The sequence below is a fragment of the Eutrigla gurnardus genome (genome assembly GCF_963514095.1).
Source record: "Eutrigla gurnardus genome assembly, chromosome: 1".
Lineage (NCBI taxonomy): Eukaryota > Metazoa > Chordata > Actinopteri > Perciformes > Triglidae > Eutrigla > Eutrigla gurnardus.
Window position 1 is genome coordinate 33,611,281 of NC_139915.1, and position 25,408 is coordinate 33,636,688.

The 25,408-nt window shown below is 40.9% G+C and overlaps 1 protein-coding gene and 1 long non-coding RNA gene across 5 annotated transcripts in view; one reads left to right on the plus strand and one right to left on the minus strand.

The window, feature by feature from the left end:
* On the plus strand, window positions 1–25,357 carry LOC311014515. Its single transcript, XR_014597273.1, has 3 exons — window positions 1–107; window positions 24,603–24,682; window positions 25,247–25,357. It is a non-coding gene; the product is annotated as an uncharacterized lncRNA (long non-coding RNA).
* Window positions 16,202–25,408, minus strand: part of otog (otogelin) — a 47,377-nt gene continuing 38,170 nt past the window's right edge. For 3 of the 4 annotated variants that reach the window (XM_084010692.1, XM_084010693.1, XM_084010691.1), the window contains exons 47-57: window positions 25,240–25,341; window positions 24,598–24,696; window positions 24,441–24,481; window positions 24,277–24,352; window positions 23,948–24,126; window positions 23,762–23,866; window positions 23,448–23,567; window positions 20,966–21,011; window positions 20,527–20,598; window positions 18,436–18,515; window positions 16,202–17,985 (exon numbers count right to left, since the gene is read on the minus strand). In XM_084010692.1, coding sequence (XP_083866818.1) covers window positions 17,785–17,985; window positions 18,436–18,515; window positions 20,527–20,598; window positions 20,966–21,011; window positions 23,448–23,567; window positions 23,762–23,866; window positions 23,948–24,126; window positions 24,277–24,352; window positions 24,441–24,481; window positions 24,598–24,696; window positions 25,240–25,341 — 1,121 coding nt within the window. In that variant the 3' untranslated portion in view covers window positions 16,202–17,784. The remainder of the gene's footprint in view (window positions 17,986–18,435; window positions 18,516–20,526; window positions 20,599–20,965; window positions 21,012–23,447; window positions 23,568–23,761; window positions 23,867–23,947; window positions 24,127–24,276; window positions 24,353–24,440; window positions 24,482–24,597; window positions 24,697–25,239; window positions 25,342–25,408) is intronic. The other variant, XM_084010694.1, reaches the window with a different exon arrangement.

Consider the following 25,408-nt stretch of genomic DNA (forward strand, 5'->3'; position numbering starts at 1 on the left):
AGTCGAGACCGCCTCGTCCGAGTCCAAGTCACAACCAAGACCAGGGCAGGGCGAGACCGAGTCAAGACCAAGACCAGACCAGACCAGAGTCCCACACTGCATGAATGGTAGGTGACTTGTGTGTGTGTGAATGTTGTGAATCAAAAAAACATTAACAAATAAATCAGAAAGTTCACAACGATTAATTAGATTTCACAGGAAACAATGATCACTTCAGGAACTAGAAGCACGGCAGACGTGTGATAATGAAAATTGATGGTTGAATATCACTGAAATAACAAAGGGTCTCTATCCGGGCCCGTCACTTACAGGACTCACTTTGTAAACAGAACTAAAACAATAGAAAGTGTTTCTTCCCGACGCCGTCGCCGACCTCCAGCTGTTTGTGTTATCACACACACCATCGGCCCTCCGTCCAGCTTTTCTCTGCTTTCTGCGTTTGTCTCAAGCTCTTAATCCCGTTTCCGTCTGCTCGCCGTTACAGCGAACGTCTCACGTTGCATTCAAGTGCCCCTTCGATATCCCACCGGGGCCTGATGCCAGATCAGTTTATAGCATCGGGTACCCGGTGAGGGTATTTTTATTAGGCGTGTAAGCGTTTGTGTGTGTGTGTGTGCTTCAGGGTGTTTTTTGGGCTGCTGTGTTGGATTTGATTTGTGTTGGTTCACAGAAACTGCAGTTGTTTGTTAGATTTTATAATGAAAACTGGAATTTTACCAGCGACATCAAAACATGGTGTAACTTTAACGTTGCATCAGTTCATCCTAAACATCATCAGAAAGACGAGTAGAAGTAATGATTCAACTTCTTTATTCAAGTAAAAGTAAGAAAGTACAGATATTTGTTTTAAAATGTAGGGAGGAAAAGTAAATCAGTAAGTAAATACTGTATTTGCACGTTGTTACTTCCCACCTCTGAACATTAGAAAGTTCATAAAACTTTTTCAAAAGATGTGAAATAATTCACTCTTTTAATCAATTTGCTGGACTTGTGGTTTCCAGCTCCAGCGTCATTATTATTAATATTATTATTATTATTATTATTATTATTATTATTATTATTATTATTATAATCTGCACCATTCGTCATTGTCAACCAAAGAAAAATATATTATATATATTTTTGCGTGAAAAGTGACGGTTTAACAAAATGAAGAGAAAAAAGTTGAGTTGGGTTTTTTTTTCTTTGAAGAAGAAGAAGAAGAAGAAAACTGGCAGGTTTTTGTCTTTCAGATTATTATTTCATTTCCTTTGAAAAACAACTCTGATTAGAGAAAGAAAAGAAAAGCATCTTTGTAAGAAGTGAGTGAAGGTTTATATGGAGTTCTTCATTTGTGATCCCGATCCTCTCAGAGGGGACACGTCAGGACAGGGTCTCTGCTGGACCTGGATGTGGTTTCCAGATGGATCACAGCTCAGAGGGACTCTACAAACACACCACCCTTCAGTTTTACGGCTCCTGTTAACAGTCAAAGCAAACTGACCGTCGTCTGGCTGATGAGTTGTGTCGCCTCCTCGTGACACGACGAGCTCATTAAAGACCTCGGATCAGTGTCGGATCCTCTAATGGTCTCTGAAAACCTCCGTGTGGAAATAGATAATAAATACAAAACGTGACTTCACACAATTAAGTCAAATTCACATTATGAATACTTCAGAGGAGGGACTGGAGTTTGTATGATCATAGTGCCTTTAAAAAAAAGGAAGTTGAAAAGTTGGTGATTTAAGTGTAATATACATAACATTACATTACATTTAGCTAACGACTTCCAGTAAGTGTAAATATACACAATATGAGCTCGTTAAATGGAAACATAAAATTCCATCTTGACGTGAAGTTTAGATTCAGGCAACAAAACTACTTCGTCAAGGTTTAGAAAAAGAGTCGCCGGACAAACGAGTCACGTAACTAACGACGGCGTTTAGTGAGCGACAAACCACTCACGTGACGACTCACCTTAATCGCAACACTAATTGCAACACATCGGACTAATAACACATGATGTCATTATGATGTGAATTACATACTAACATCTCACGTGACCAACCAGTCAGTAACGTGAATCACATGACTAATGAGACTGACGACTCACAAGGAAATGGCGAAAAATAAGCCGAGAGGAGTCGAGCTGAATCTGAAACGCCGGCGGCTTCAGTCCGACAGGTGTCCACCTGAACGCTGAACAGGCTGAGTGACGCTGCCGCCGGCTGACTGTGAGTTACTACTTCCTGTTGCCTGGCGAGGTGGTTGACCTCTGGACACACTGTGATGCGCCGTGACTAACTGCTCTCTCACACACACACACACACACACACACACACACCCTTCGATGTTGTATTTGTTTTCCAGTCCAGAAAAGCATCAGTGACCGTCGATCATTATTGAACGGTGAAACTGATATTTCTCACAACATGTTCAGCTGATATTCAATAGTACTGACCATAAACCAACCTTCTATTTCTATTGCTGCGTCTGAAGAAGAGCTTTCCTGAAGATGGATGGATGGATGGATGGATGGATGGATGAGTGGATGGATGGATGGATGAGTGGATGGATGGATGGATGGATGGATGGATGGATGAGTGGATGGATGGATGGATGAGTGGATGGATGGATGGATGAGTGGATGGATGGATGGATGGATGGATGGATGGATGGATGGATGGATGGATGAGTGGATGGATGGATGAGTGGATGGATGGATGAGTGGATGGATGGATGAATGGATGGATGGATGGATGAATGGATTGGGAGGATGGATGGATGGATGGGTGGGTGGATGAGTGGATGGATGGATGGATGAATGGATGGATGGATGGATGGATGGATGGATGGATGGATAGATGGATGGTTGGATGGATGGATGGATGGATGGATGGATGGAAGGATGAATGGATGAGTGGATGGATGGATGGATGAGTGGATGGATGGATGGATGGATGGATGGATGGATGGATGGATGGATGGATGAGTGGATGGATGGATGGATGGATGGATGGATGAGTGGATGGATGGATGGATGAGTGGATGGATGGATGGATGGATGGATGGATGGATGGATGGATGGATGGATGGATGGATGAGTGGATGGATGGATGAGTGGATGGATGGATGAGTGGATGGATGGATGGATGGATGGATGGATGGATGGATGAGTGGATGGATGGATGGATGAGTGGATGGATGGATGGATGGATGGATGGATGGATGAGTGGATGGATGGATGGATGAGTGGATGGATGGATGGATGAGTGGATGGATGGATGGATGGATGGATGGATGGATGGATGGATGGATGGATGGATGGATGGATGAGTGGATGGATGGATGAGTGGATGGATGGATGAGTGGATGGATGGATGAATGGATGGATGGATGGATGAATGGATTGGGAGGATGGATGGATGGATGGGTGGGTGGATGAGTGGATGGATGGATGGATGAATGGATGGATGGATGGATGGATGGATGGATGGATGGATAGATGGATGGTTGGATGGATGGATGGATGGATGGATGGATGGAAGGATGAATGGATGAGTGGATGGATGGATGGATGAGTGGATGGATGGATGGATGGATGGATGGATGGATGGATGGATGAGTGGATGGATGGATGGATGGATGGATGGATGGATGAGTGGATGGATGGATGGATGAGTGGATGGATGGATGGATGGATGGATGGATGGATGGATGGATGGATGGATGGATGGATGGATGAGTGGATGGATGGATGAGTGGATGGATGGATGAATGGATGGATGGATGGATGAATGGATGGATGGATGGATGGGTGGGTGGATGGATGAGTGGATGGATGGATGAGTGGATGGATGGATGAGTGGATGGATGGATGAGTGGATGGATGGATGAATGGATGGATGGATGGATGGATGGATGGATGGATGGATGGATGGATGGATGAGTGGATGGATGGATGAGTGGATGGATGGATGAGTGGATGGATGGATGAATGGATGGATGGATGGATGGATGGATGAGTGGATGGATGGATGGATGGATGGATGGATGGATGGATGGATGGATGGATGGATGAGTGGATGGATGGATGAGTGGATGGATGGATGGATGGATGGATGGATGGATGGATGGATGGACGGATGGATGGATGAGTGGATGGATGGATGGATTCTAATTTTCTGCACATTTCAGAGGGTAATATTGAACTTTTTACTCTTATGTTTAACTGACAACTTACAAACATACGTATAAAACTGTCTATTTAAATGATGAATTTTGACAATTAAACTACCCGACTTTAGCCTCTTTATGTTACATATTTCTAACCATCATAATCATCAATTAACATAGAATATTCTGCATAATGAGCACTGTTGCTGTTGATGCTGTCAATGCATTTTGCTTCTAATATTTCTGTACCTTTTACTTTTTCTTTGTTAGAAGATCTGAGCACTTCTTCTTCCACCATGATAATAACTCCTGATGTAGAGTTTAAGGAAGCAGCACTATCTATGGTCTTGAGAACAGATCAGGTCCACCTCAGGTCTGCACTCCTCTCAGGGGTCAAAGGTTAAATCAATTCAACCTGTTCTCTCTATCTGCTCCTGCTGTGACGAAGCCATCAGGTCACTTCCTGTAGAGGAGGACAAATGTGCAGCGCTCTGTCCCGGGACGTCACCTGACGGCGGCGGTCTGGCCTTGTCGTCAGCTGCCTCGCTGACGTCGGGATGTTTTTTCACCCCCCCCCCCCCCCCCCCCCCTCCTTTAGGGTTGTAAATCAGAGCGACACTGCCGTTGTGTTCAAAGACGCTCTGACAAAAGGGCCCCGACTGAAGTGGCGTTGGTGCTGACGTGTTTTATGAGCTTCTGACCTGAAACAGGAAGGAACAGTGGACTCATCAGCATGTCAAAGTCAAAATCTTTTTGTTTCAGGGCAAAGTTTGATAAATAAGAGGAACAATGACTTGTTAATTTCTTTTTCCGAGAAATTGTCCAAAATCTCAAATAATGTTATATTTCCGGAAAAGTAGAAATCCTGATTTAGGGGACAGAAAATTGTTGCTTGAAAAATCACTTTGAATGAGTCATCAAATCAATTTGGGATTAATTTCATCCAATCGATTCATTAATGTGTCACTACAGCGCTATTTTTGTTTTATGTCATATGAAATGTTTAAAAATCACGTGAAATCAATTTTAATGAAGCCAAAATATATTTCCTTTCTTTTTTCTTGTTGTTGTTGTTGTTGTTGTTGTTGTTCTTCTTCTTCTTCTTCTTCTTCTTCTTCTTCTTCTTCTTCTTCTTCTTCTTCTTCTTCTTCTTCCATAGTTTCAGTTATATATATATATATATATATATATGTAAATCAATTGAATTATATCAGTCATCATCCCATACAGCTAATATAAACTAATGACACAACATGCGTTTTATTCCACCATAGTGATAATAATATTGGTATCGATGCTACTTCCTGTTGGTCCCGACAGCACGCAAACTTATTTATACATCCATTTTAATTTGCGGAGGCATCACATTGGTTCATTTCATTTGGGTTTAAACTAAAGTGAGACTAGTTTTCAACTTTAAATTTAAATCTTGATTTACTCGTTTCAGCCGTGTTTTGCTTCTTAGATGAAGGTAATCCTCGTTGGTCCCAGAGGGTCAAAGACATTAAATCCTGTCCAATCAGCTGAGTCGGTCACAGCTGGACTCTAACAGGATCCTAATCATCACAGACAGGAGACACCTGCAGCACAGACTCTGAATATTAGTGTTTATTGGAGATTTCAGTTTGATGCATTTGCCAAAATTTCTCCAAAAAGTCATTGACTGGAAATGTAATTCTATAACGAGCATAATCTGTGTATTCTGATATTTTCAGATTAGTTTCCTTTCATCAGGAACCAATTTTATCATGTTGTAAATAAATGAAGGGAAGCAACAAAAACGAACTGTAACAGTGGATTATGGGAAAATATCCGTTTGTGCCTAATTCTCATCTCCTGTGAATCCATTTAGCGTAGTATTGATTTAATGCTCCTGTATACGTGAGTTTTAGACGTGCTAGCACAGGTTGGCGAGGAAACATTCATGTTCCCCTGAAAAAGAATTGTGGTAATTATGTATCTTTTATTTTCTGACTCTTTATGTTAATAATATAAATAGCATATTTTAAGGACAAATATCCATGAGTAATTGTCATTTATTTATTTTTACAGGGACATATTGCTAACAAATAAAAATCAAAACAATTGTGTGTGTGTGTGTGTGTGTGTGTGTGTGTGTGTGTGTGTGTGTGTGTGTGTGTTTGTGTGTTTACGTGTGTGTGTTCTGCAGCTGCTTTTAGCTTGTCAAGCCAACAGTCACTTTCCAGTGATGTAACAGTGCATTTCCCACAATGCATTTCTCACTTGCCTGTCATCACTTTGCTATGTTTTTCCTTTCCTGTTTGAGTCTTATTGGGTTTGATAAGAGTGCACTGAAAGGCATCACGAGGATAATAATATACAACTAACTTTATTATAAATGCATGTGCAACATGTGCAATATTAATTGTTGGATAAAGATGAGCATGCAGCTCTTCAGCAGTGAGAGGGTGGGGGTTTAAAGGTGGTGGGGGGGGGGGGGGGGGTTCAGCTGTTGTAGCAGGATTACCACAGCTGCCCCCCCCCACACACACACACACACCCTCACACCTCCATCCATAACACAGCAACACCCCACCAGAGCCTCCATGGCAGCACACACAAGAAGGGAAATGTAAGTTTAAAGCGTTGTCATTCCCAGTAAATCCATTAAATGTTTCAAAAACATGTACACGGTGTATTCTCCCAGTCTATTCAAAAACATGTACACGGTGTATTCTCCCAGTCTATTCAAAAACATGTACACGGTGTATTCTCCCAGTCTATTCAAAAACATGTACACCGTGTATTCTCCCAGGTCTATTCAAAAACATGTACACCGTGTATTCTCCCAGGTCTATTCAAAAACATGTACACCGTGTATTCTCCCAGTCTATTCAAAAACATGTACACGGTGTATTCTCCCAGTCTATTCAAAAACATGTACACCGTGTATTCTCCCAGGTCTATTCAAAAACATGTACACCGTGTATTCTCCCAGTCTATTCAAAAACATGTACACGGTGTATTCTCCCAGTCTATTCAAAAACATGTACACCGTGTATTCTCCCAGGTCTATTCAAAAACATGTACGCGGTGTATTCTCCCAGGTCTATTCAAAAACATGTACACGGTGTATTCTCCCAGTCTATTCAAAAACATGTACACGGTGTATTCTCCCAGGTCTATTCAAAAACATGTACACCGTGTATTCTCCCAGGTCTATTCAAAAACATGTACACGGTGTATTCTCCCAGGTCTATTCAAAAACATGTACACGGTGTATTCTCCCAGGTCTATTCAAAAACATGTACACGGTGTATTCTCCCAGTCTATTCAAAAACATGTACACGGTGTATTCTCCCAGGTCTATTCAAAAACATGTACACCGTGTATTCTCCCAGTCTATTCAAAAACATGTACACGGTGTATTCTCCCAGGTCTATTCAAAACCATGTACGCGGTGTATTCTCCCAGTCTATTCAAAAACATGTACACGGTGTATTCTCCCAGGTCTATTCAAAACCATGTACGCGGTGTATTCTCCCAGTCTATTCAAAAACATGTACACCGTGTATTCTCCCAGTCTATTCAAAAACATGTACACCGTGTATTCTCCCAGGTCTATTCAAAAACATGTACACGGTGTATTCTCCCAGGTCTATTCAAAAACATGTACACCGTGTATTCTCCCAGGTCTATTCAAAAACATGTACACGGTGTATTCTCCCAGTCTATTCAAAAACATGTACACGGTGTATTCTCCCAGTCTATTCAAAAACATGTACACGGTGTATTCTCCCAGTCTATTCAAAAACATGTACACCGTGTATTCTCCCAGTCTATTCAAAAACATGTACACCGTGTATTCTCCCAGTCTATTCAAAAACATGTACACCGTGTATTCTCCCAGTCTATTCAAAAACATGTACACCGTGTATTCTCCCAGGTCTACGCCTTTTCCTTCCTGGGTCCACAAAGAAAAACTATCCAGACTTTTTCAACATTCTATATATTCTATTTTTTTTTTCAACATACTATATTATAACACTTTTCGTGACTTTTGTCGATCTAATATACTTTGACATTTTTCATGACTTTTTTGCTGACATACTATACTATGACGTTTTTCGTGACTTTTTTTCGACATACTTTACTATCACGTTTTTCGTTACTTTTACGACATACTATACTATGACTTTTTTCCGACATACTAACATTTGACGTTTTTCGTGACTTTTTTTCGACACACTATACTATGACTTTTTCCTGACTTTTTTCCGACATACTATACTATGACGTTTTTCATTACTTTTTTTACGACATACTTTACTATGACATTTTTCGTGAATTTTTTCGACATACTATACTATGACATTTTTGGTGACTTTTACGCATTCTATACTATGACTTTTTCGTGATTTTTTCTACATACTAATCTTTGACGTTTTTCCGGACTTTTTTCCGACATACTATACTATGACGTTTTTCATTACTTTTTTTACGACATACTTTACTATGACTTTTTCCTGACTTTTTTCCGACATACTATACTATGACGTTTTTCATTACTTTTTTTATTACATACTATACTAAGACTTTTTCCTGACTTTTTTCTGACATACAAACCTATGACGTTTTTTGGTGACTTTTACGACATACTATACTATGACTTTTTCCTGACTTTTTTTTAACATACTAACCTATGACGTTTTTGTGACTTTTTTTCAACATACATTACTATGACCTTTTAGGTGACTTTTACGACATACTATACTATGACTTTTTCGTGACTTTTTTTCGACATACTATACTATGACGTTTTTCATTACTTTTTTTACGACATACTTTACTATGACATTTTTCATGAATTTTTTCGACATACTATACTATGACATTTTTGGTGACTTTTACGACATACATTCCTATGACCTTTTTGGTGACTTTTACGACATACTATACTATGACGTTTTTCATTACTTTTTTCCGACATACTAACCTTTGACGTTTTTGTGACTTTTTTTCGACACACTATACTATGACTTTTTCGTGACTACTTTTTACGACATACTTTACTATGACTTTTTCGTGACTACTTTTTTTACGACATACTATACTATGACTTTTTCGTGACTTTTTTTCGACATACTAACCTTTGATCTTCGTGACTTTTTTTGACATACTATACTATGACATTTTTCGAGACTTTTTTCGACATACTATACTGACGTTTTTCATGACTTTTTTCCGACATACTAACCTATGACGTTTTTTGTGACTTTTTTTCGACATACTATACTATGACGTTTTTCATTACTTTTTTTACGACATACTATACTATGACGTTTTTCATGACTTTTTTCACCATACTATACTATGACGTTTTTCATTACTTTTTTTACGACATACTTTACTATGACATTTTTCGTGAATTTTTTCGACATACTATACTATGACATTTTTGGTGACTTTTACGCATACTATACTATGACTTTTTCGTGACTTTTTTCTACATACTAATCTTTGACGTTTTTCCGGACTTTTTTCCGACATACAAACCTATGACGTTTTTTGTGACTTTTTTTCGCCATACTATACTATGACGTTTTTCATTACTTTTTTTTACTACATACTATACTATGACTTTTTTCCTGACTTTTTTTCGACATACTAACCTATGACGTTTTTTGGTGACTTTTACGACATACTATACTATGACTTTTTCCGGACTTTTTTTTAACATACTAACCTATGACGTTTTTGTGACTTTTTTTCAACATACATTACTATGACCTTTTAGGTGACTTTTACGACATACTATACTATGACTTTTTCGTGACTTTTTTTCGACATACTATACTATGACGTTTTTCATTACTTTTTTTACGACATACTTTACTATGACTTTTTCCTGACTTTTTTCCGACATACTATACTATGACGTTTTTCATTACTTTTTTTATTACATACTATACTATGACTTATTCCTGACTTTTTTCCGACATACAAACCTATGACGTTTTTTGGTGACTTTTACGACATACTATACTATGACTTTTTCCTAATTTTTTTTAACATACTAACCTATGACGTTTTTGTGACTTTTTTTCAACATACATTACTATGACCTTTTAGGTGACTTTTACGACATACTATACTATGACTTTTTCGTGACTTTTTTTCGACATACTATACTATGACGTTTTTCATTACTTTTTTTACGACATACTTTACTATGACATTTTTCATGAATTTTTACGACATACTATACTATGACTTTTTCGTGACTTTTTTTCGACATACTATACTCTGACTTTTTCATGACTTTTTTCCGACATACAAACCTATGATGTTTTTCGTGACTTTTTCACCATACATTACTATGACCTTTTTGGTGACTTTTACGACATACTATACCAGTGTTTCCCCTACCATTGTCCTTGGCCTGGCCCCGCCAGGCAAAGGAGACCTGCCGCCAGGCCAAAAAAAAAAATCAATATGCCAAAAATAAGCCACCTATCAATTCATTCATAAATCAATAATCATTTACATTAGGAGCGCCTCCGCGCAGCCAGTGGTGGCGCCAGAGTATTTTTTCTGGTTCAACTACGGTGGGGCTAACTCATACGACTGTGGGGCTCAAATCAATGTCAGAATTTCAATGTGAATATATAACAACACCCAGTGGCGCTGCCAGCCGGAATCCAGTACGCACTGGGAGGACTTTTTTTGAAGGTGGAAAAAAAAAATTGATGCTGCTGAACCGGGCCGGATGCAGCCGCATTTGAGAGGACGATCGCGCGTGTGTGCGCAATTACGCATCGCGTGTGTTGGCCCCTCCCCACTACACAATACAGCTCGGCTCTAGTCTCGTCACCTCTCTGCTGCTGAGCACTGTAGGCCGAGCCGATGCATTTCTCTCTCCCCAGGCCGGCAGAGTTATCATACCGTACTGTGCGTGCGTGTCCAAGCGTGTGTGTGCGTGCGTGGAGTGCTCACAAGCGTGCGCTTGTGTTTAGGTCGGGGATGGAGGGCACAAAAAACCTTTTGCACCGGGGCCTATCACCATGATATACACTACTGATTTCACTGATACTGAAAACATTAGATTTTGTCTTAAAAAAGTATTTTTCCATTTGTTGTTGTATTTGCCGTTTCTGTGCGTACATTGAAATTGAATCCTGGCGGCGGCGCTGACAACACCCTCCCGCAGCTATAATCACGCACACAGTGAGAGAGAGAGAGACAGAGACATCGAAACGTGAATAGTTACGTTAACAGCTGGGACCCGAGTGGTCATCTTCACCTGCAGGTGTCAACGGTGCGTCCGTAGTTTTATCCAACACGCCCGCCACCGCCATCTGTTGTTCCGTCCGACGACGTTTAAAAACAAATGTATCCATGATCAATTTTGACCAGCTTACTAACGTTAACTTAACGTGAGTGACTATAAGCCGCTAACGCGAACTGCTAGAGCCAGGTAGCTTACAAACTAGTAGCCTGCTGTCTCTGTGTCGAGCATACACTAAAAGCGGGCTCACATGAGTGACGTTGACGTACGGACAGTACAGTCTGTTAATGAACCCAGATCAGTGACAGTTGTCATCGCAGCTGCCTGAATGCCGTTACGACGTGACGTGGTGGTGCTGTTGAACTCCGCACTTTTCACATGGGAGAGAGAGGGGGATGTGACATGTATCAAAGGATCGATATAGAAGCATATGTTAGGACTTTTACATCATTTTTACAACATTTTATGAATTTTGTCGATTTTTCACTTTTTTTCCGACACGCTATAGTATGACTTTTTTTTTCCCTGAAAAAGTTGACCATGGCTTTTTATGGCTGTTTTGGACTCACTACACTGAGACTTGGTGAGTCAAGCGAGATGAGCGATTTGTATGCCTTTTTAACAATTTTAAATATTTTTTTATGAATATATCCTGACTGACTTTTTCGTGAATTTTCGACGTGCTATAGTATGACTTTTTTTGGGGGGGGGGGGGGGGGGGGGGAATATGACTAAGCCTTTTTATAACTATTTTGCACTCACTACACTCAGATTTTGATTGACACGCGATATAGAAGCATATGTTAGGACTTTTACATCATTTTTACAACATTTTATGAATTTTGACGATTTTTCACTTTTTTTTTCGACACGCTATAGTATGACTTTTTTTTTTCCTGAAAAAATTGATCATGGCTTTTTATGGCTGTTTTTGACTCACTACACTGAGACTTGGTGCATCAAGCAATATGAGCGATTTTTATAAATCTTTAACCATTTTAAATATTTTTTTATGAATATATTCTGACTGACTTTTTCGTGAATTTTCGACATGCTATAGCATGACCTTTTTTTAACAATATGATCAAGGCTTTTTTATTTAAAGATTATTTTCTTGCATAGACACCTTTGTATTTAGCAGTGGATAGAGAGGAAACATGGGAGAGAGAGGGGGATGTGACATGTATCAAAGGATCTCCAGCCGGGATTCGAACCTGAGGCTGCTGCATATATGCAGACATGGGTAAATGGCATGCACTCTAACCACTCAACCACCTGCCTGCCTGCCATGAATAAGCCTTTTTATGACTGTTTTGGACTCACTACACTCAGATTTTGATTGACACGCGATATAGAAGCATATGTTAGGACTTTTACATCATTTTTACAACATTTTATGAATTTTTTTTTCCCTGAAAAAGTTGACCATGGCTTTTTATGGCTGTTTTGGACTCACTACACTGAGACTAGGCGCGTCAAGCGAGATGAGCGATTTTTATGCCTTTTTAACAATTTTAAATATTTTTTTATGAATATATCCTGACTGACTTTTTCGTGAATTTTCGACGTGCTATAGTATGACTTTTTTTGGGGGGGAGGGGGGGGGGGAATATGACTAAGCCTTTTTATAACTATTTTGCACTCATTACACTCAGATTTTGATTGACACGCGATATAGAAGCATATGTTAGGACTTTTACATCATTTTGTAAAACACTGCTATACTATGACTTTTTCCTGACTTTTTTTCAACATACTAACCTATGACGTTTTTGTGACTTTTGTCGACATAATATAGTATGACATTTTTCATGACTTTTTTGCTGACATACTATACTATGACGTTTTTTGTGACTTTTTTTCGACATACTATACTATGACGTTTTTCGTTACTTTTACGACATACTATACTATGACTTTTTTCCGACATACTAACATTTGACGTTTTTCGTGACTTTTTTTCGACATACTATACTATGACGTTTTTCGTTACTTTTACGACATACTATACTATTACTTTTTTCACCATACTATACTATGACGCTTTTTCGTGACTTTGTTTTTCGACATACTATACGATGACATTTTTCATAACTTTTTTCGACATACTATATTAAGACGTTTTTCATTACTTTTTTGCTGACATACTATACTATGACTTTTTCGTGACTTTTTTTCGACATACTAACCTTTGATCTTCGTGACTTTTTTTGACATACTATACTATGACATTTTTCAAGACTTTTTTCGACATACTATACTGACGTTTTTCATGACTTTTTTTCGACATACTATACTATGACTTTTTCATGACTTTTTTCCGACATACAAACCTATGACGTTTTTTGCGACTTTTTTTCGACATACTATACTATGACGTTTTTCGTGACTTTTTTTCGACATACTAACCTATGACGTTTTTCGTGACTTTTTTTCGACATACTATACTATGACGTTTTTCGTTACTTTTACGACATACTATACTATGACTTTTTTCACCATACTATATACTATGACGCTTTTTCGTGACTTTGTTTTTCGACATACTAACCTTTGACGTTTTTCGTGACTTTTTTTGACATACTATATTAAGACGTTTTTCATTACTTTTTTTCGACATACATTCCTATGACCTTTTTGGTGACTTTTACGACATACTATACTATGACGTTTTTCATTACTTTTTTCCGACATACTAACCTTTGATGTTTTTTGTGACTTTTTTTCGACACACTATACTATGACGTTTTTCATTACTACTTTTTACGACATACTATACTATGACTTTTTCGTGACTACTTTTTTTACGACATACTATGCTATGACTTTTTCGTGACTTTTTTTCGACATACTAACCTTTGATCTTCGTGACTTTTTTTGACATACTATACTATGACATTTTTCAGACTTTTTTTGACATACTATGCTATGACATTTTTCGTGACTTTTGTCGACATACTAAAGTTTGACCTCAATAATTACTTTTTTCGACATACATTACTGTGACCTTTTTTCGTGACTTATGACGACATACTATACTATGACCTTTTTCTTTACTTTTTACGACATACTAAAATTTTATGTTTTTCATGACTTTTTTTCTACATACTAAATTTCATGACTTTTTTTCGACATACATTGCGATGACCTTTTCCGTGACTTTTTACGACATACATTACTATGATCTTTTTCCATTACTTTCTATAGTTTTGACATTTTTACAACCCAGCTCATGATGGAAAATGAAGTAACACAAATCAGTTGTTCGTGGTTAAACAAAAGTGATTTATTATCAAGAAGTAAAAGTAGATGCAATAGTTACATGAGGCAACTGAGAAGGACCAACAAGTGTTGTGTTAATCAAAGAAACAAGGACAACATAAAGAGACTCTTTTCTAGCAGTATTGTTCTTAACAAACCACCATGCCATCACGAGCAGCCTCTCTCGAATGTGGCGTGGCAAGCTCCTTAAATGGTTGACTCCTGCTCCTCTCATTGGCTGCTCGGTCGTTGAATGCAGTTGACCAATCAGACTCCTCCCTGTACAGCTGAGTTAACCGCTTGTATTCGACTTACCATGTGAGCTTCTTTCATCTCCTCGTCCGGCCCTGCAGCTCATCGGATAGAAACGTTGGTGGCCGACTCGCATGTCTGCTAAAAAAGTAATCCTTGGATTGGGGGGGTTCACGGCTCGATATCATTTTCCCTTCTGCCCGTGCCAACATGCTGCAGTATTTAATAGGCCATGTTCTCAGACCAGCCAGCCAGTCTGCAGTCTGAGATATGAGAGGAGGAGGAGCACGTTTAGTGGTCTGACTTCCTCCGATTCTCCATCCTCACACATCTGGTTTAGTCGTGATTGATACTGAACTCTGTCTCTGACATTAAAGGAGCAAATGCGATGTTTGCATATGTTCGGCCAAAGTAGCGAGAAGCTGGATTTACATTTAAATCTGCAGGTTTTACACCGCAGAGGTTTGCTTGTGATTCTTCTGATTTCTTAATGATTTTAAGTTACAATGTTTAGTTTTTTTTTTTTTATTATTTTATACTGAATTTTCTAAAGATTTTTTTTATTGACATGTTATACAATGGGGGCTGCACGGTGGTGTAGTGGGTAGCACTCTCACCTCACAGCAAGAGGGTCCCGGGTTCGATTCCCGGGTCGGCCCGGGCTCCTTCTGTGTGGAGTTTGCATGTTCTACCCGTGTAAGCGTGGGTTCTCTCCAGGTTCTCCGGCTTCCTCCCACAGTCCAAAGACATGCAGGATGGGGATAGGTTCATTGATGACTCTAAATTGCCCGTAGGTGTGAATGTGAGCGTGAATGGTTGTTTGTCTCTACATGTCGGCCCTGTGATAGACTGGCGTCCTGTCCAGGGTGTACCCTGCCTTCGCCCAGTGACAGCTGGGATCGGCTCCAGCCCCCCCGGCGACCCTGAATACAGGATAAGCGGTAGACAATGGATGGATGGATGGATGGATGTTATACAATGAATTTTAATTAAATTAAATACATTTTAACCCCAACCACGACACTATGACATTTTTTTAAAAATATTATACTATGACTTTTGATGATTTTTTATGACTATGATTTTCTTCTAATGGTTTGCTATTGTATGCCTGCATGTGTTTTATGGATACTTAACTGATATTTTTTTAATGGTCTAACAGTAACAGAACAAAAACAACAGTGCTGCTAGGATTAAGCCCTTTAATACATCTGAGGCAGCCAAAAGACAGTGAACCTAATATTCATCCTGACAGTATAACACTAACAGAAATAACCTTCCCGTTATTTAATAAACACCACAAACAAGTTGTAGTTTTTCCAAAGGAAATATTTATTGAAAATGCAAATGTACATTTGTATGATACACATCCTTTTTGTCTATCCATACAGGTCTGCTTTATTTGGTGGTTTAGATTTACTTTGTTTATTTACTCAAACATCTTACAAAGGTTCAAAACCTACTTTCCACGTGGTGTTCTGCCGGTACATGTGGGTCTGTTTGATATCAACGAATACATTCAGAATTTAGTCCACAGAGAAACATCTACAAGGCACCGCCACGCTCTCCTAATGTTATTCTTTCTGCAATCGGTGATAAAACCAAATCAAAGCCTTGGATCCTGTTTGGTTAGTTGGTCGGGGCCGAATGCTTCCTTTCTCTCCATGTTATCGTCCATAAATCTCTGAACGACTGTGCTCTATCAAACTCCAATAAATAAATAAAGTGCTCCACGTACAGCTGGATTTAAATCAGTTACCTCACTAGTGTTGGTTATATGTTCCACATCACTGAATATACATTTATTTTCATCTTTCTAAAAGTGAAATATCTAAGAATTTCATATTGCAAATCATTTAAACAAAAAAATTATTTACAAAAACGGCACATCATGAGGAATTCTGGGTAAAAAATCTCCAGACGATGATGATGGTAATGATGATGATGATGGTAATGATGGACTGAACTGAGCCGAGAAGTTTTTTGCAATCGCACCTCAGAACTCATCTCCTGATGGTCTGCATCCCAACCTCTTTTTATAATCTTTTCAGTCGTGGCTGCACAAAGCGGACCGGAGACACGCAGAGGGATCAGTTCCCATTCAAAACCTAATAAACATCCTTTTCTCTTTGTCGAACACTGGCTTGTTTCTCTGCAGGCTGACGGGGAGGCAGCAGAGCAGTAAAGCACAAAGTTCACCTTCTAAAAGATGTTCATGTATCATTTTGACATCAATTACTTATAATATTGCAATAAACTGCCTCTAATTGTATTTCACATGACCAAAAAAAAAAAAAATTTAGTTAAAACAAAATTTAGAGCTAGTATCCTCTATATTACTGTGCTTTCTGAAGGAAATGTGTTTTTGTTACTCAGCTCAGAAAAGGAAAAAGGGAATTCAGTCCAAACAAATATTCTTTAAGGATATATATCTGCCCAAAATGTGTGTTTTCTCCTCCATCACTTATGTTAAATGCATATCATGAATATGGCCAGTATGAAGAGGAGGCTCCTCTTTAAGACAACACAATGATAGAGTGATGATAAAATTATACACTGAACAACTTGTAATAAATGTAAGTAATGAAAAAAGTGATCAACAAAACTCACCATGTGGTGTCGTCATAAGCAGGCCAGGTAGATGTCAAAGGTCAAAGGTTACCTTCAGTGCCCTGCAGTACCACCTCCCTGCCAGCAGAAGCAGCAAGACAACAACAACAAGAGCGCCAGTCTTGCACACCCGCCAATCACAGCTCAGTGTTCCACTAAACAACATCCTAAAGCATCATGGTCCAAGGTTTCTTCTTCCTCTTTCTTCTTGTCTGGTGGTTTTTGGAGGATGTAGACCTGATCCGGGTTTGGTGGGTTCAGGACCACTGGCAGGAGCAGTCGGTGGGCTCCTGGATGGTGTAGCTGACCCAGGTGGAGTTGCCGCTGCAGTAGAGCTGCACGGAGCGCCGCTGCAGCCCCGTCTCCCGGCAGCATTTGCAGAAGCGAGCGTACGTGTTGATGTTGTAGTTGTAGATGCTGGCGGACGGACACTTCCCGTCACATGACACGATGTTCACCTGCGGGACACAGAGCGTCAGTGCAGGTAGCAGATAGCGGGGCTGCGACATTCTTTCAAAGAAAAACACATTTGGGAGTATTACAGCACTAGAGTCAGCTGTAGCCCAGTTAATTCACTTAAATGGTGAGTTCAGGCTCCTCCCACTGATGTATTATATACAGTACATACATATACAGAATATAACGTGAAATGAGCTCCGTCTTCACCAGCTGCAACATGAAAGTGATGAACACATTAATGCATCGACAATGAAAATCCAGCGATAGAATATATATCATTCTGCAGAATGAGTACTTTTACTTTTTGTCACTTAAATCATATTTAATGCAAATACTTTTGAAAGATTTGAATGCAGGATTTTTACTAGTAAAAGTATTGTTACACTCAGGCATTAGCACGTCTGAGTACTGAGTACTATAGCTCCCACGGTAAGAAGTTCAAACCGTACCGGCCTGTTGCTGCGACAGTCGTTCTTCCTAATCGTCATCCTCACCGTCACCTTCTGACACGACTTCCCGTCTTCTTTGCCTGTTCACACCAAATCAGTTGGACAAAGTCAACATGAGAGAACCGAAAACAAAACATGTGAGATGCTTGGAGAGAGACAGAGAGAGAGAGAGGAGGGTTTCAGAGACGTAAAGAGGATCATGCACAAGCTGAGTTAGATGAAGGATATAAGACATACTGCATTCAAAAAGATTTTAAGTCAGAAAGCAACGGAGGAGGAAGCTTCGCAGTCAGCGATTAAAGACAAATGAAGCTTCTTCCAAATGAGACAAAACGAAAAATATTTAAAAAAATATTAAATGAAAGTGAAAATAATGAGATCCTTCATGCATTTATCAGGGCACAAGATGAGTTCAAAAAAATATTTTCCAACATTATTTAATGTGGGTCAATAAATAAAAAGTTTCATGCTCTTTCAAATTTCGTGCCATTTAAAATACAAACAAGCAATAACTTAAAGCTGCGATGTGCGGCATTTAGTTTTTTCCAAATTAAAATTTCCCCGTTTTTCACTCTTTTCTCCATCTCTCATCACCAGAAACTCAAAAGTTTTGATCTGTTTGCACTCTAACAATCAATGCAGCTGTTGCAGAGTGAACAAGCAATATTTGAAACTAAAATGTCATTATAAAATCAATAAGGTGTCTTTCCAAAGGCCCTGAAAACTAGGTATCTATAGGTAATTACAAATCTACGAGGACAAATATGACATACGGAGTTCCCCAAGGCTCCATTATGGGGCCTCTTTGGTTTATCATCTACATGCTGCCACCAGCTCAAGATTAGGGGAAACGAATAAGTAAGTTATCATAATTATGCAGATGACACATAAATGTACATAACCATATCACCAGAGGATTATTGTTCGATACAAGCACTCAGTATGTGAACTTAAAAGCCACATTCAGACAATTACAAAGTCAGCCTACTATCACTTTAAATATATATTAAGGATTAAAGGACTTTTATTCAGCACGATTCGGAAAAAAAATCCATGTCTGTGCATTTACTCAGTCGTTCTACTGTGAAGGCGTCTTCAAGGGAAGGCACTTCAGCCTTGGCTTCACTTTGGTGAGTTTAGTGAAATAGACCCCACAGGTGTAGCCAATTTAGAAGCATTTGTTTACGCAAATGAGAGCAAAACAGAATCATCGGTTCAGAATTCTGAAGTGTAACAGTTTTTGCTTTGGGGAGTCTCACTCTAAATATTTTTAAAGGTTTGTACATTTGAAACAGATGTTCATGCTAGAACCGGCAGTTTTCATTCCATTCAAGCCTCAAGTCAAACTTTAGAAAATAACTTCCACTCTATTATCTCAGTGTATCTAAGTAAATATACAGATGTTAAGCATTTGCATGATGACTCTTTGACAAATGCCTCACATAGCAGCTTCGGTTTTCCACACAGCGCCGCCTGGTGGCAGAGCAGCAGAGCACCAGTGGTGCAGCAGCATGCAGATCTTCTACAGCAGCTACTTGTTGAAATGCGACACCAAACCACATCAGTATCTACCGACACATGCAGACGTCTAAGCCCGACTACTGGGCCACTACCAACAGTACATTGTTGGCAATCAACAATGCACTGCCCAGACAGTGCTAAATGGGGAAACAGTTGAGCTGTCGTGTACATGTACGTGATCCACAGGGAGGGGCGGGCGGGGGGAAATACTTGTTACTGTCCTCTCAAGTGTGACATCATTTTTGGCCTACATAATATATGTTGTCCCCGCCTCCTTTAAGGTGTGAAATCACCTTTAACTTTGTACGATTAAAAAAAAGCTTTGTTAAGCGAGGAGATCTGCACCATAAATATATATTTAATTTTAGTAGCATATTTTGGTTTAATTCTACTGAGTTTTATTGAATCGAGACCTGAAATGAGACAGCAGTTGAGAGGACTGTCCAGCAGAGGGCAGCAGGCTGCACTCAGACTTTCTGTGTCTTTTATAACATTTTGTGGGGGTTTTTTTGGAGGGAGTACATTGTTCATTATCAACAATGGCACCGACAGGCCTTGTTGGTTTGGTACCTCGTTCACAGTTAGTGTTAACTGTGGGAGTCAAGGGGCTAACGGGGAAAGGGAACAGAGGCAGTCCAGTACCTGGTGGGATTGGTACATGATGGTCAGCTGCAGCACATAAACCACAAACCCATGTTTTGCATGTGATCAGATGCTTTTCAGTGACTGCTGCAGTCTGTCGTTTGGCGCTCTGACAGTGACGTCACTGAGATCACTGAAAAGCACGCTGACTGACTCTAATAAACAGCAGACAAATGTAACAGGAACACAAAAGCTAGGATCCAATTCAGACGACGTGGCTGAAGGTTCTGGACTGAAACGGACGGACTGAAGGGCAAACATGTCGGAACATGTGGAGCGGCAGGTGAAGGCGCTCTTCAGTGTCGGCTGCAGCCTACGGCTCTACGCTCACTACAGCAGCGCCGCTGCGCTCAGATCAGATACTCACACGTCTTGCAGCACCCGTCCATGTAACTTACGACCGTTCCGCCGATCTGAGTGCAGAGGAGACGCAACAAGTTAAGATAGAAATACAGACTTTTTTATAAAAACACAATTGAGAAACCCTCCTTCTTTGCATCCGTTTCTTTTTTAAACTCCCTGATAGCAATATCTAAGACAACAAATCAGATTTTAGATCAGTTGTTCTGAAACGTCATGGTGACGTCATCCGTTGGTCTGCGGACTACGGTTTATAAGCCTGAAGTTGGGCATTTTGGACGTCGCCATCTTGGATCTTTTGCAACCAGTGAAGGAAGTGACCATATTTTGACTGTGGAGGAACGACGGGTGGATCTGATGAACACAACCTTACTGGATCTGGATCCATGTAGATTCTGGTGTGAAGCTGCTAACAAAGTTAGCTTCTATAATTCAAGGTCAACTTTACAGCTTAGTGTTAAAGTCATCTTAGTAGCTAACTGGTGGTAGCGACCTGTCAATCAGCAGGTAAGCCCCGCCCCCTAAAGCATCCCCTGCTTTCTGGTCTGGTGGACTCTAAATGGACCATAATGTACTAAATGAACATCATGCTGGATTGAAGAAGACTTGAAACTAGAGATTGAGACCATAAACTCATGTTTACAATGTTTACTGAGATAATACATCAAGAGAGAAGTAGGACCATTTTCTCATAGACTTCTATACAACCAGAGAGGAGTCGCCCCCTGGTGGCCAGCAGAGAGAAGTAGGACCATTTTCTCATAGACTTCTATACAACCAGAGAGGAGTCGCCCCCTGGTGGCCAGCAGAGAGAAGTAGGACCATTTTCTCATAGACTTCTATACAACCAGAGAGGAGTCGCCCCCTGGTGGCCAGCAGAGAGAAGTAGGACCATTTTCTCATAGACTTCTATACAACCAGAGAGGAGTCGCCCCCTGGTGGCCAGCAGAGAGAAGTAGGACCATTTTCTCATAGACTTCTATACAACCAGAGAGGAGTCGCCCCCTGGTGGCCAGCAGAGAGAAGTAGGACCATTTTCTCATAGACTTCTATACAACCAGAGAGGAGTCGCCCCCTGGTGGCCAGCAGAGAGAAGTAGGACCATTTTCTCATAGACTTCTATACAACCAGAGAGGAGTCGCCCCCTGGTGGCCAGCAGAGAGAAGTAGGACCATTTTCTCATAGACTTCTATACAACTAGAGAGGAGTCGCCCCCTGGTGGCCAGCAGAGAGAAGTAGGACCATTTTCTCATAGACTTCTATACAACCAGAGAGGAGTCGCCCCCTGGTGGCCAGCAGAGAGAAGTAGGACCATTTTCTCATAGACTTCTATACAACCAGAGAGGAGTCGCCCCCTGGTGGCCAGCAGAGAGAAGTAGGACCATTTTCTCATAGACTTCTATACAACCAGAGAGGAGTCGCCCCCTGGTGGCCAGCAGAGAGAAGTAGGACCATTTTCTCATAGACTTCTATACAACCAGAGAGGAGTCGCCCCCTGGTGGCCAGCAGAGAGAAGTAGGACCATTTTCTCATAGACTTCTATACAACCAGAGAGGAGTCGCCCCCTGGTGGCCAGCAGAGAGAAGTAGGACCATTTTCTCATAGACTTCTATACAACCAGAGAGGAGTCGCCCCCTGGTGGCCAGCAGAGAGAAGTAGGACCATTTTCTCATAGACTTCTATACAACCAGAGAGGAGTCGCCCCCTGGTGGCCAGCAGAGAGAAGTAGGACCATTTTCTCATAGACTTCTATACAACTAGAGAGGAGTCGCCCCCTGGTGGCCAGCAGAGAGAAGTAGGACCATTTTCTCATAGACTTCTATACAACCAGAGAGGAGTCGCCCCCTGGTGGCCAGCAGAGAGAAGTAGGACCATTTTCTCATAGACTTCTATACAACCAGAGAGGAGTCGCCCCCTGGTGGCCAGCAGAGAGAAGTAGGACCATTTTCTCATAGACTTCTATACAACCAGAGAGGAGTCGCCCCCTGGTGGCCAGCAGAGAGAAGTAGGACCATTTTCTCACAGACTTCTATACAACCAGAGAGGAGTCGCCCCCTGGTGGCCAGCAGAGAGAAGTAGGACCATTTTCTCATAGACTTCTATACAAGCAGAGAGGAGTCACCCCCTGGTGGCCAGCAGAGAGAATGCAATTGTGCAAACTGAATACTTAATCATTAAACCATGGAAGAGAATAACGGTTAATGTATTCAGTCGTGTGTGTGTGTGTGTGTGTGTGTGTGTGTGTGTGTGTGTGTGTGTGCAGACAGCTGCATAGATTAAAATGTGAGTGTATCTGTTGCGTGAGACATGAGTGTGTGTGGCGTCTGAGACGCCGGCGGTCTAGACGGAGGATTAGACAACAGGGCAGCGGAGACGCAGCAACATCTGGCGGTTAAACGTATTTTCATTTAATCTTTAACAATTCATTTAATAAGACGTGTAACTGGTGAAGAAGAAACCTGGACGTGTGTGTGTGTGTGTGTGCTGACCTTCATACACTCCGTCTCGTTGAATGGCGGGCAGCTGTAGGAGTACGAGATGAGCGTCGGTCCCGACAGCGTGTCGGTGCAGTCGAACTTCACGCAGTCCGACACCCAGGACCTCCCCGGCTGAAAACACACGGGCACCATCAACCCGTGTACTTGTACTGCTAGTACTACGAGTACTACTACTGCCACCAAGACTGTAGGACTGTCGGCTGAATCTGGATGAAATTACTTTTGCAACAGCCTGACTCAGCTTGGTAGAAACCATGTGACACGTTTAAAGATATTCAGGATGATGAATATTTAATTATATCTACCTTGTAGAGAGCCGTCGTCCCGTTCTCGTGTTCGTAGAGGCAGGAAATGTTCTTACAAGCACCGCAGCACGCCGTCTGGTCCTTCGGAGGAACGTAGATCTGATTCTGACGTTAGAAACATACTTGTTTTCAGCTCGAAGAGAAGAGGTTAGGTGTGTGTGTGTGTGTGTGTGTGTGTGGTCTTACTGCGTGGCAGTGGGCGGAGCAGTTGGTGCTGCTGGTCTGCAGCAGGTGGAAGCCGCTGGTCGGGTCGAGGCCGCGGCTGCACCGTCTGCTGTGACACGAGCCGTCGTCACGGCGCTCCACCAGAGTCTGACCGGGCCGCAGCACGCCACGCTCCCCGAACACACACACCGCCTCCCGCACTGCACACACACACACACACACACACACACACACACACACACACACACACACACACACACACACACACACACACACACACACACACACACAGGTCAGGCTTCACCGCTGCACACCATCTAGTCCGGTGAACCAGAACCAGCAGGACTCACCACACTTGTATCTTTTGCAGGCACACTGGTTCTGTGGGTCGGACAGGAAGACCCGGTCCAGCTGGGCGGCCTCTCCCTGCAGGACACACAGACCCGAACATATAAATATAGTGTATATCTGGAATTCTGCATCAAAACACACAACATTCATGGCGGTGACGTACCAGAGCACATTTTGGGGAGGAGATCTTTTCACAGGAACACTCTGAAAACAAAACAAACATGATGAGTGTTTATTCTGAGTCATAAACCCAAAGGTGGATCATTCAGGTTCCCAAATGAATCGGATTTAAAAACCCTGTTTTCATCTTCATCTCATACCGCAGGTCTGGTTCTGACAGCAGCGACTCGGACTGGACACGGACACGACCGACATCCCGACAGGACACCCGAGCACAGGACACCTGTAGGGCTCACACACTGCAAAACAAGATATTTGAAGAGAATTTACGATTTGGATTTTTTTAGACCAAAATCAGTCGAGAAATGAATCAGCAGATTCAATTATAATTAAAATCATTTTTATTTGCAGCCCTCTCATCTGAAGCAAAATTAATCTAGTGTTTCTGTTTTTAATTATAAGATAAATACATTTACACACACAGTTTACCTATCAGCTGTATGAATTACAGAAAACATAAATCTGTTACTGAATATTATATCGCACATTGTTGTGAGTAGATTTTTAAAAAGCAAACTTGTTTCACGTTTTACTTTTGTTTTCTTGTTTTCTCAGTTTAATTATTTTACTAAATGTATATTACTCTAATTTCTATTAGATTTACACTTTATATTTGTTACTCTGTTGTTCCTCAAATGCTTATATTGTTACTGTATTTTTCTTTTCCTGATTTTCTCTAGTTATTATTTGGGATTAATCTCCGTCACGATCATGTCCTAACTCTGATGTCACAGGTGACATGCAGCCTGTAAATGTGAAGACATTAAAGCGTGCGTTCTGACCACACAGGTAGGCGGGGCAGCAGCGGTCCGTGGCGTTCCCGTCCACCGTCAGCACCTCGCCCTCCTGGCAGACGGGCGGCGTCTCCGGACAGGAAGAGCACACTGCGAGAGGAAACACACACACACTTTATTCATCACACCGACGCCGTCACGTGACTCTGCAGGAAAC